This window comes from Stegodyphus dumicola, chromosome 5, assembly GCF_044657685.1.
Source record: "Stegodyphus dumicola isolate Sdum_Otavi_A_Nest chromosome 5, ASM4465768v1".
Classification (NCBI taxonomy): domain Eukaryota; kingdom Metazoa; phylum Arthropoda; class Arachnida; order Araneae; family Eresidae; genus Stegodyphus; species Stegodyphus dumicola.
This window is the reverse complement of record NC_140772.1, coordinates 190636440-190648875: the sequence shown is the minus strand read 5'-3', so window position 1 is coordinate 190648875 and position 12436 is coordinate 190636440. Positions and strand designations below refer to the sequence as shown.

Genomic DNA, 12436 nt, shown 5'->3' with positions numbered 1-12436 from the left:
GCGATTACAATACTTCCTTTTTACTTCGTACAAGGAAGTAAAAAAGAAAACACAAGGAAAATAATCATGGAAAGACTTAATTTTTTTTATTACTTAGCATTAAAATCACAAATCAATGTTTCAACCTACTATGTTTTTTCTTTAATTATGAACACATTAAATACGAGACATTTAGATACCTGGTGCTGATAAAGGATTTCATTAAATAACTATGAATCTATTATAAGATTTTACCATAAATGTTTTAATACTATGTAATATTGCCTAAATTTTGAAATATGTAATTTTCCCTTTTTTTGTAAAACCAAGTTAAAAAGACAAAAGATTAAATAATACAGATTTATATTACATGAGAATTGAGCTTACCTATCATGTTCCTTCTCTGTCATATGATAGCGAGCACGAAAAGCTACCAAATGTGCATAATATACAGGTGCAGGAATAGAAACAGATCTAGTACAGCGAGCATATGTGTGACATAATTGATATGTTAGAGACTGTAGTTCATCAGATTTAAACTGATTATCATCCCAGAGTACATGATAATGAGCTGGCCTACTTGTTCCCTGGAGAAAAAAAAAAAAAAAAAAAAAAAAAAAAACTCTCTTTATATATATAAATAGAATTTTAAATTAATATAAATTTAAAATTAACATTAAAAAGCAAACAGTTATAATTTTCCAACAAAATAATGCAAAAATGGAAATTTATGAACAATTTTAAATTAATATAAATTTAAAACTAACATTAAAAAGCAAACAGTTATAATATTCCCACAAAAATGGATTAATTTCTAAAGCAATTTAATTAGTACAATATATACAGGATCTTAACACACTCATTAACATTAATTCAACAGTAGATAATATTTAGGTCAACTGGTTTGAAAACAATAAGAAAGATGTGACAGAAGTTGATGCTTATATTCTCTGATTGCTTCTCTAATTTTGATGCTTTGCATGTATAGGAGAAATATATGGTACAAAGAGATAAATAATATCACTGTCAGACTAAATAAAACATTGATGTATGCAAAATTTGGGTGTTTTAAATGTTCTAGAGACTGTAAAAATTTCATCCAGAATTTTTTTTGATTTGATTTACATTATAACGTCATGTTATGCAAATAAATAAAGAATGTGGAATGAAAACTTATGGATATACATAAACATATAAATATAAGTAGATTACAACACTCATACAAGAGATCATAATATAAAACAAACTTATGCAGAAAACAAGTTTAAGAGATAAACATTGATTCAGTATATGGCATAAATTTACTTAAAACACATTTTGGGGGAAAATATTAATTTTTCTTTATTAACAATTAAAATTTTTCCTGAAAATGTCTAAATTTGGAGTACAAAACTTTTGAGGCACACTAAAGATTTTCAGATGAACATGTTTATCTGGACTGATTAGACAACAGATGAATACATGTCATAATAGACATTATGTTTTTTATAATTATGGACTAATTAAATGCTTTAAATTTGGAAATAAATTACACTTTATTTAATGAAAAAACTCTTTATTTAATAGTATAATTTGAATTATTTTTGCTAACTTTTCTCCTTTTTGGAAATTGTATTCATTTAGTTTCAAAGAGCAAATTAAACTTATAAGCTCTCAAAACAGCAATACCAAATATCTTACGAACATAGAAGCTAGCTGCTTATTTGAATATTGCTCCTCTTAATCTAAGCTATAATTACAATAGCTAGACAAACCTAAATCATCATGTTTTATTTTCTCTACCCCCCCCCCAAAAAAAAAGATTTTTAATTATTCATCTTCATTAACAAAATCAATTCCTTTCCTTAGATTTCATTCTCAAAGGACTGAATATTTAATTATGGTTAAGCTCACTCAAGTCTCTTTGTAAGGATGTATGTGTTCATGGAAGACTCTATTAACCCGTTACTGCCCAGCAATCTATTTATAGATCATTTACTTTTAGAATGACCATTAAGAACAATATCTTTTAATTACCGTAATTTCGCACGTATAGTCCGCAGACACGATTTTATATAAAAAAAATTTCAAAAATCGTCAGATAGTCCGCACCACCGGATACTCCGCGGACTATACGTCCGAAATTACGTTTTTTTAATACGGCAATATTCCCATGCCTTTTAAACACATCCTTTTGTTTGCGCCAATTTCTCACCGCTTTCTCGTCCACTTCAAAATAACGGGGTAAAATCCTAGTACACGGTGCAGCCTTGGTGCGACTTTGAAAATTATCGCCAACACCAAACATGATCCAAAGAACGCCTATATATATAGTATACACACATAGTATATATACTATATACATAGTATATACTATGTTTAACTATATATTTTCTTTGAATGACCCGTTAACTACTCATCGTATATGTCCCGTTTTCACTGCTCATCATAAAGTCGCCAAAAGTAGCCAAATCCCGTGTGCACCGAATACTAATATTAAACCAATAACGGCCCGCTTCTCTATTTCATCTTATTCAGCTTTCTCAACTACCTTGAGTTTAACTCAGCAGTAAAAACTTCGGCGATGTTTCATCAACGTTATCGAAGATGAAAGACAAAATACGAAACAAAATACTGTGCAACGTGCTATACTCGTGATAAGTGGTAATGAAATGTGACCTTCGACTCCACTCACTCGGTGTTGCCGAATCACGCTTTTTTCTTCCTACTCCAGGTACTTGCTACTATGGCTCCTAAAAACCGAGCTGACGCATTACTTTTCCCCCCTCCCGGCAGTTGCGCTAAAGCATTGCGAAGGATACTGGGATACAAGACTGGTTGCGCTAAGTGAGTGCTCACACAACTTTCTTTGGCTCATATCCCCGGCATCGCTTGATGCGCGAGCCTGGATTTTAGGAGCTCTACTTGCTACTACTCATTCGTTCTGCACTATGCTCTATGGTTTACTATCGATACGATACATACGAATGTTTTCTTGGAATTTCGCGCTTTTTTTATATTTGATCATCGGCAGTTCACGACAGCGTGTTTTTTAAATTTCAACGATTTTAACCGTGAACAACCAGCGTATTATCCGCACTGGTGGATAGTCCGCAGCTTCAAAAATTCGCATTTTAAACACAGATAGTCCGCGGACTATACGCGCGAAATTACAGTACTTCTTTTTGTCACTGGCTGATTTCCTTACACACGTGGCCATAACACCAAAGGTGTTTTTAAACATTCTTTTCCAAAACAGTCCAGCAGATAACATCTGAAGTTAGCCAAGTGATGCTTCATAGTGCTGATTTCGATTTTGTATTGAACGGGAAAAAAATTAGAAGTTATATTTTTCTTACGTGTTCTACATTTTCAATACCTCTTTAATTGTTCTACGTTATTCAGATTAGAAACATAACATTTCTTATAATTAAATTTTCAGCTTAAACATGCTGATCTATAAATAGATTGCTGGGCATTAGTGGTAACTAATACTTTTTTTCCCCTTTTCATTTTTTCCAAAATGTCCAGGCGTAAAGATTTTCACAACATCGAAGAAACATTAGAATATATGTTTTCTAAGGAGACTGAGTCAGATATAATTGTTGTACCACCTGAGGTGGACAAGTTAATGAATGAAGAGTGCTTTCAGGATGGTGAAATGATCACTCCATTGGTAAAAACATAAATGATTTTGGACCTAACTTTATGGAGCAACTGAAATCTACATCTAGTGCTAGAAATGAAAATAAAAAAGAGTTAGTTTGAAATTATCAAAAAAGTGCAGCCAAAACCAAATTGGACAAAAAATAACCCTATGTATGCTTTTAAAAAAGAAGGTAATTTGTCTGGTGAAAATTTTGAGAGTATTTCAAATATTTTAGAAAATAAGAGCCCATTTGAAATTTTTGAAAAGTTTTTAGCTCCCGAATTTTACTAATGTGTAATAAATGAAACAGAAAGATATACGGAAGTGTGGAAAAATAAACCAGAGTTTACAGTTATAATTGATGATTTGAAGAATTTTATTAGTTTTTTTGATTTTCTCTGGTTACCATACTTTGCGTAATGAACATGGTTACTGGTCAGAGGAATATCTCATGGTACCGATAGTAAAAAATGCAATGTTTCTAAATAAATATTTAGAAATTAAATCTGTAATCCATTTTGCCAACGATAATTATGCAGCAATGCAAACATCAGACTGGGCATTCAAAATAATAATAATAATAAAAAAAATAATAATCATGCATATAAATCACAGTTTTCAAAAATTCTGTATGTTGATGAAATGATGATTAGATATTACGGTCATCCTTTTTTCAAACTATTCTTAGAGGCAAACTTATACAGTTTTGCTATAATTCATGGACCATATGTGGAGCAAAGGGCTACTGTTATAATTTTGACTTATATTTTGGTGCAGAGAGTTTTGACAATACTCCTGAAACTTCAAATGACCTGCTTGGAACACGAGTGGTGAAAAAAAGCATAAAAGACATCTGAAGACATATCGCAAAAATTTGAAGGAAAGCATTGGAAGACATTTGGTGATGCCATTGGGACTAAAGTGATAGGCTCTGTGTGTTTAGATAGAAAACATCATGTTATAGGTGAAAGACAAAATCAAAGAAGATGCCAATATAAAAAATGTAAGAGAAGTCCTATTACGCTTTGTACAAAATGCGATGTAACACTTTGTGCAAAATGTTTTCCACTATACCACACTTAAATATTGCAAATTTGCTCAATTAAAATATAACTAAGGAAATGTAGATCAGTAAAATAATATTTTTTCCTTTTAAATATCTTTAGTTGGTTTCAATTTTCTAAAAAATTCATATTTTGTTAACTAAATTCATAATGTTTTAAACATAAGATCATAGAGCAGTTACTTGTTTTTTTATTAACGGAAGTGCTCAGCAATGTATTTATAGATCACCTCTTATCTGAACAGCTAATTATGGTAATTGAATAAAACTTCATAAATACTTATTTTATGATATATGAAATGTAATTTAAAAATATTTTTCAAAAATTCTCATTTTAAAATAATTTGGGCATTAACGGGTTAAATGAAACAGACTTGAAACAGAATAATGGGAATAAGGACCATTTTGCTATCTTAAAATTTCATATTTTCATATATTTTCCATTTTTATGACTAGCATGAGAATGAATTTTATATGACAAACTAAAAGTGAACACTTTTACTTTAAATGCCATCAGTCGAATGAGCTCTGACAACTCAAGTTTAGAAAGATACCTAAAATAACCAAACTGACCTTCATTTTCTTTTCTTAACTAAGGATTCAGAGTAAAATACAGTGCTTGCCTAGGCTACAGGTACTCCCCCCCAAAGCACACACACATATATATATATATATGTACTTTGGGTTAATTATTTAATTTATTAAGCTCAAGAGGAAAATACTGACAACCACATAAAGTTAGCCCACTTAATAGCAAAGAATAAACTAACAATGCCTTACTGCTCTAGTCCTTAAATAACTGAGGGGGGGAAGGAAGAGTTCGAGTTGTTCTAGCTTTTAAAATTCAAAAAGAGATTTTACACAAAAATTTCTTTAAAAAACAATACCAAATAACAATTTTCCAATGGAAAATCAAATTTACTAAACAGGAAATTATTTTAAGTGACTTTTTTTACTGTGGCTGTTAGCTTTGAAAAGACTTTTGAATCACCTAAAGGTTATTCTTAAGGCACATGAGGTTGAAGTACAACATGATTTAAAACTCCATTAAAACTTTAAAAAAGCACAAATAAAGCAAAACTGATCACTCTAAAGTACAATAAAAAAAAGTTGCAAAAAGTGTTTTTTTATTATTATTATTATTTATTTTTTGATAAAAATCATTGAAGGTATTCAAAAGAGAATGTAAATGACAAGAATGCATTTATGTTTAGCAGCAAGAGTGCATTCAGTTAATTTATTACAATAACAAGAATTGAACATAACTCCACCTCATAATTCAGACAAGTAAATATGCATTTGCAAATATGACACATGGTTTTGGTACAGTGTACACTAATAAAAATACATTTATATTTTTATTATTTTATATAAGAATTTAAAAAAATAAGTTCTAGATCCTATGATTCATTTAACGAACTACTTTTCATTGCTTAATTTTTGTTCCTTACTAATTTTTCTCTAATAAACATTAATTTTAAATTTAAAACTTCTAAAAGCTTAATTGTTCAAATTATAATCAATACTTAGCTTTTCAGTTTTTACACTTTTAAAATAAAACTTAGTACTTTAAAAGGATATCTTTAAAATGTCCTAGATGATTTCAAATAAGCCAACTTTTCAATAAATGGTACAGATGATAAGCTTCTGGATTTAGTTCTTAATTGATACACTATATAAAGGAAATCTGATTCAAAGTTATCAAAATTTTTCACTTACTTGAATACCAGCATGACTACACAGATAAAAGTCATTTTCAGATGGGTGAGTGATAAAAGAATCTACAGTTGTTCCAGCTGGAACATTTCCACTTTTACCAATTTGATATTTTTTGTCAGCACAAAATAATCTGGTATGATGTCTCCTCTCAACCACAATATATGTTATCCCAGGTTTGTAGTCAGATTCTAACTTCAGACAAGCTTCTCGTATAGCAAGAAGCTCTTGACTTAAAACCTATTAAAAATTTAAAATAGGCTTATAATGTTAATTTTCAAATAAATCTTAAGATGCTGATGTTAGTACTACTGTTTTATTTTTAACAATTAATACTCTATTAAACAAAGTTACTAAAAAAAAGTTTTAAATTATTTTAACTCAAACTTACTGGAAGAAGTTGGCCTTCCGAAACATGATCACGGTACATAATTATTCTTAATGGTTTAAAACGTGTTGCACGATAAAACTGAATGAGAAGTTCTTTAACCATTGTTGACAAATCTTGTATACTTTCTTGACGGCTACCCTGAACTCGAACTGCAGCAGCATAACGACTGGGATGAGCATCCATGCTGCCAACAACCTAAAGATAAAAAGCAAAAGCTACCATAAGTGTTAAAAGTTAAGTCTACTAATAATTTCTTCCAAATTTTGCCTAGATGACATTTTTTTTTGGACAGAATTTTTTTTTATTCAAACATATTACAAGAATTCATGTTTATTAGGAATTTATGTACTCATAATATAGAAATGGGAATAATGGGAATAAGGACCATTTTGCTATCTTAAAATTTCATATTTTCCATTTTTATGACTAGCATGAGAATGAATTTTATATGACAAACTAAAAGTGAACACTTTTACTTTAAATGCCATCAGTCGAATGAGCTCTGACAACTCAAGTTTAGAAAGATACCTAAAATAACCAAAATGACCTTCATTTTCTTTTCTTAACTAAGGATTCAGAGTAAAATACAGTGGTTGCCTAGGCTACAGGTACTCCCTCCCCCCAAAGCACACACACACACACACATATATATATATGTACTTTGGGTTAATTATTTAATTATTAATATAATTAATATATATGTTATTGTGAAAGACCGAAATCTCGAGAATGTTGACTTTCACCTGTGAATGTCAACATTCCCATAGTCGCTTGGTGTATGGCCAAAATATTTTCCAAATACTCTTATCTCTGACCTACACCGGTAAATGTCGACATTCACCGTGTACTAATGGTGACAGTTGAACATATAAGAATATTATATTTCCTTCTCCGTAATTCATTTGCGAAGAAATGCACTTGAGACTCAGAATAAGAACTTAAAACACACAGTACATTCAAAATGAGAAAGGAAAATAATAGAAGTTATAAACTTACCAAATTATGTGATTCAAATCGCATTTATTGCAACAACTTAAACTATTATGACACTTTGAATTCCACAAGAGGCCCTTGCTTTTACAACTGCATTTATTTGTGGAACACTTCCTTTTGGAATTTCAGCGTGTACATATACTCCTCTCTTTTCGACCTACACCAGAGCATATCTGTGATTGTCGACATACATCGGTGAGGGTCCGAATGTACAAGAATGTAAAGAAATATTCAATCTTTCACCGACGTATTTGGTAAATGTTGACATTCTCCGGTGAAAGTCGACATTCTCCAATTTCGGTCTTTCATGGTAACATATATATATATTAATTTGTAAAAATTATTACAGAAAGTAACTCACTAAAGTTTTATGAAGGGTAGTCAAGTTTAATGTGGATACCTTTTGCAGCTTGACAGATGTCAAAATAATTACACTCTTGCCAAATGCTTGTCAGCACTAAAAATATTGTACAGCAATTATTCCGAGTGCATACACTTTTTCAAAAAGTCCAGATTTGCACCTTTCTTTGGTAGAGATAATTCTTCTTCACTGAATAACAAGTGTTCAAGATAACTGTCATTTCTATCAATGTTTCAGGATGCAAGATCAGCTCTTAAGTAGTGATAATTTGGAGCTAATAAAAATTTATAACGATTTCCTTCTCTTTAAGCATCTTTACTAAGAATTAGAAATTTCTCTCAATATGCAAACCAATGTTTTCATTAGTTTCTGCGTACTTTATCTCCTAAATTGTAAACCTCTAAACAATGTACCTATGAGGGCTTACTTGATCTGGTAAAAGTTAAATAGTTCAAGAACTCCCAACAGACAAGAAGCAAATTATCGCTATGTCTCAAAGTAACTACAAAGTCAGACAAAGGTTTAAATAAGCCTCTTATTTAAACCGAACTTAAAGGTGTGTTTTCATGCTAACCAAATCAATTAAAGTTTGGGGTAATGTAATTAAACAAGAACAATAAAAGTCAAACAAAAAAATGTGGACTATTGGTCAAAGACTATACAATTTAATTTAATTTTAAGCTGGCTCAGTAACTCTACTGTCATAACAAATTCAAATGTCGGCAGGAGTAATGCAAAAATGGAATTTAAAATTTTCTATAGAAATTGATCTTAAAAATCTCCAAAATGTTGACAAGTCACCAAACTTAGATCCGTTCAATAAAAGAATTCACATCCCCAAAAGCGAAAAATTGTTGAAAAGCTCTTCATTAGAAAAAGTGAAATAATTTCGAAATACTTGTTTCACTTCTTGCTCAGAAACTCAACTGTATTATTATTTACATATATCCATTTACATTAGAAATAGGAACAAATCATAACCCATTCAAATAACCATATTTATCAATGAATCGCCAAAAATATACCTCCAAACTGCTAATTCACACTCAAAATGGCAGTCGTAAAAACAGACAGAAATTTCACATGATTAAAATTAAGGACCTTCTGCCAATTTCGGCCAAAATTAAGAACTTTTAAGGACCAAAAATCGATTCCAAAAAACTTAAGGACTTTTAAGGACTCTTAAGGACCGTACGAAACCTGTGGGAGCTACTAAATATATCTACTAAATGCAATTCAAATGCCAGTTTAACAGCAGAAGTGTGCTCGTCAAAATCTAAAAATCTTTCAGTATATTCTTCTATTAAATCCTTCTATTAAGTAATCTATTAGTAAATTCTTCTATTAAATAATCCAATGACACCTAGATATTCATTAAATGTTTTATTTTTACATTTTGCTGATTCGACATTTTCGCTAGCTCTGGGAAGTGATAAGAGAGCAGTGTTTAGAAAAATGCCAAATTTTTTTTTCAAAACGCTTGGATCTTTTGCCACATTTCATATATATGCTTTGTTTTACCTTGCAGGCAAATATTTAAATTGTTTTGTCGCAATACCAGAAAAAAATGCAATGTTTCTTCAAAATGCTTCATATGATTAAATCATATAGTTTTCCTTGTTCTTGATAAAAGTTTAAAATTCCCAATGATGCATTGCATTTATGTATATAGATGACAATCGAAATAGTTCTATACAGAGTGTCTTGCAAAATGGTTATTTTTGTGCAAAGATTTTGCTAATGCAAAATGCAGTGAAATATTATAAATTTTTTCAAGGTTTCCTTTTTACTTCCATGCACGAAGTAAAAAGGAAGTATTGTAATTGTGAAAAGTTTCAGGCAGCATATTTCAATGAAAATATCCATTTTGACAGCTATCGAATGCAATTTAACAATGTTTTTGCATGATATCTGTACGTAAGGAAAGAATAAAACACTCTTTTCCTCCAAAAAAATTATAAAACTGCTTTAAAATTAATTCTGAAGAGAATTTTTCGTGGCGTCTGTACGAACGTATGTACATACGTATCTCGCATAACTCAAAACGGAGTAGCCTCAGAACATTGAAATTTTGTATATAGGACTGCTATAACATGTAGATGTGCACCTCGTATTTTGGTTGCAGTCGGCCGCACCAAACGTATATAAATATATTTATATATATATATATATCCACTCTGTTACCCGGTTCAGTGATCTCAGTTTCTATACTCGTTTGTAAATTGTACATTTTTTGCTTTAAAAATGATTGAATTATGTTGTTTTTATCTTCCGGTTAAGGTTTCTATGCCTCTAGTAAATCTGTATGTAATATTTTTAGAATTATCAACAGTTTTAAAGTCGTTTAAGTACCACTAAGCCTTTTTTTTAATGCCGGCCATTGATTGCTTACATTTGAAACAGCAGACTAGTGGATTTGTTGCCAATCTAGAGAAACTTATCTTCACAACAACAAAGATAACGCCTTCATTTATTGTTGCGAATTAAAGCATGCTTAATCCTTTCTGGATTTTTTTCGAGGAAATAAGTGTTTAAGATTTACTTCGTAATTTTTAATATAGATATTTTGAGCTTTTATGTATTTTTGCCTTGTCGTGAAGTGAGAACTGAATTAATTGAATGAGAAATACTCAGTCATCTGTGAAAAACTGTTTCTTTTTCGTTTTGTTTCCTTAATTTCTTTTATACATCATTCTAGCTTTATTATAGTATTTGAATAGAACATGTGGCACGATTAGATAATTCTGTTCTTTAAATGATATAAATTTTGTGCATTATGAGTTATAATATGAACGAAATATAATACTGTTAAGTAAATCTAGCGCCAGAGTGTCGCTATGGTAAACAAAGTGAATTTTAAAGAATGCATTTATTCTATTGTGGTTTATGTGCTGTTGGCGAAATAGATTTAATTCAATCCAATAAGTTTAAATGAAATGCAAGAAAAATGTGTATAATTTAATATTCCATACAAGGAAGTCATGTGGTGTACACATCAGATTTTTTTAAATAAAGCAATGAATCCTTATTTTTTACCTTTCATGGAAGGTGTGCCATCAGTCCGGACACTGACTTAATTATTGACATTTAATTGTAACCGACGGGATATTTCTTTGGTGTTTTCGAGAATGTCAACTCTGCAAGTTCTTCCAGTTAGTTTACCCAATGCAAGAAGTTCTTCATAACATTGAATATCTTTAACTATGGCATGTTTATAAAATATAAAACTTGTTCCGAGTACGTTTTATCAGTACTTTTATCTAGCAACTGAATAAAACATCTTCATTTCTGATAATTGTACAAAGTGGCTCTGTTACATTTCCAACTAATTCATGTTGTTGATCTGATATCGTTTTTCTTGAAAGAGGGAATTGTTTGTATTTATCAACTTTTTCTGGATCTAACACGCCTACTGCTTCAAAAATACATTCTTTAATTATTTCTACATCACTAAATGGTCTGCCTCATTCTCCAAGTTTCTGTGCTATTTTGTAACAGTGACTGCAGTGATATTTTTCTTTACAAAAGCATTAAAAGATGTTTATTGATGATGCTTTTCATTTTTCAATTTTTGAACTGCAGCTTGTCACCTTCTATATTGAAATATTTATGTTCTTCATAAGTAAAACAGTGTTTATTTGCATCCGCTTTTTCAAAGTAGTCAAAAGACTACTTTGAAAAAAGCGGGTGTAAATAAACACACACACATATTGTATTGCACAATAATAAGCACATTATTTTATTTTTCACAGAAGTAGAAATAATCAAACTTCCACTGCACATTAAATTTTCTTCTCTTACATTTTGACATTATGGTGAAAACGAATATCAAATATAATCAAAAGTCTTTAATCCAGACTCGTCGGGACTTCGGCGATTCAGATTACCAATTTTTTCGGATTATCAGTTTAAATCTGGTAAGATGGTATGCAGAAATTATAAAATTAAAAATATGAAACCGTAATTTATGAAATAAAGAGCAATTATGATGTAAAGGGTATCAAAATTTTAAAAAAAAGCTTAATATTTATTTGTTTACTTTATTAAACATTTCTTTCGACGCGTGCATGCATAAAGCATACATTACGCATAGTCGAAATTAGAAAATTGCAACCAGAAAACTATTTGATGTGTCCTCGTGATATTTATAATGACGAGGAATTTGATTTAAATCATATCAAAGATGGAATACATCGAGATGAAATACTACATTTAGTAGGGAATTATTAGCTGAATAAAATAAAAAAACAACATCTGTCCTGAAGATAAGGATAGTGCTGACAGATAGACTTCCAGTTCATTGCT

The 12436-nt window shown here is 30.4% G+C and overlaps 1 protein-coding gene across 1 annotated transcript in view; it reads right to left on the bottom strand.

Annotated features, from left to right (window-relative positions):
• LOC118204723 (protein argonaute-1-like) overlaps window positions 1–12436 on the bottom strand; it is a 99931-nt gene that overhangs the window by 6244 nt on the left and 81251 nt on the right. The window contains exons 17-19 of the mRNA XM_035377021.2: window positions 6778–6972; window positions 6390–6626; window positions 367–566 (exon numbers count right to left, since the gene is read on the bottom strand). Coding sequence (XP_035232912.1) covers window positions 367–566; window positions 6390–6626; window positions 6778–6972 — 632 coding nt within the window. The remainder of the gene's footprint in view (window positions 1–366; window positions 567–6389; window positions 6627–6777; window positions 6973–12436) is intronic.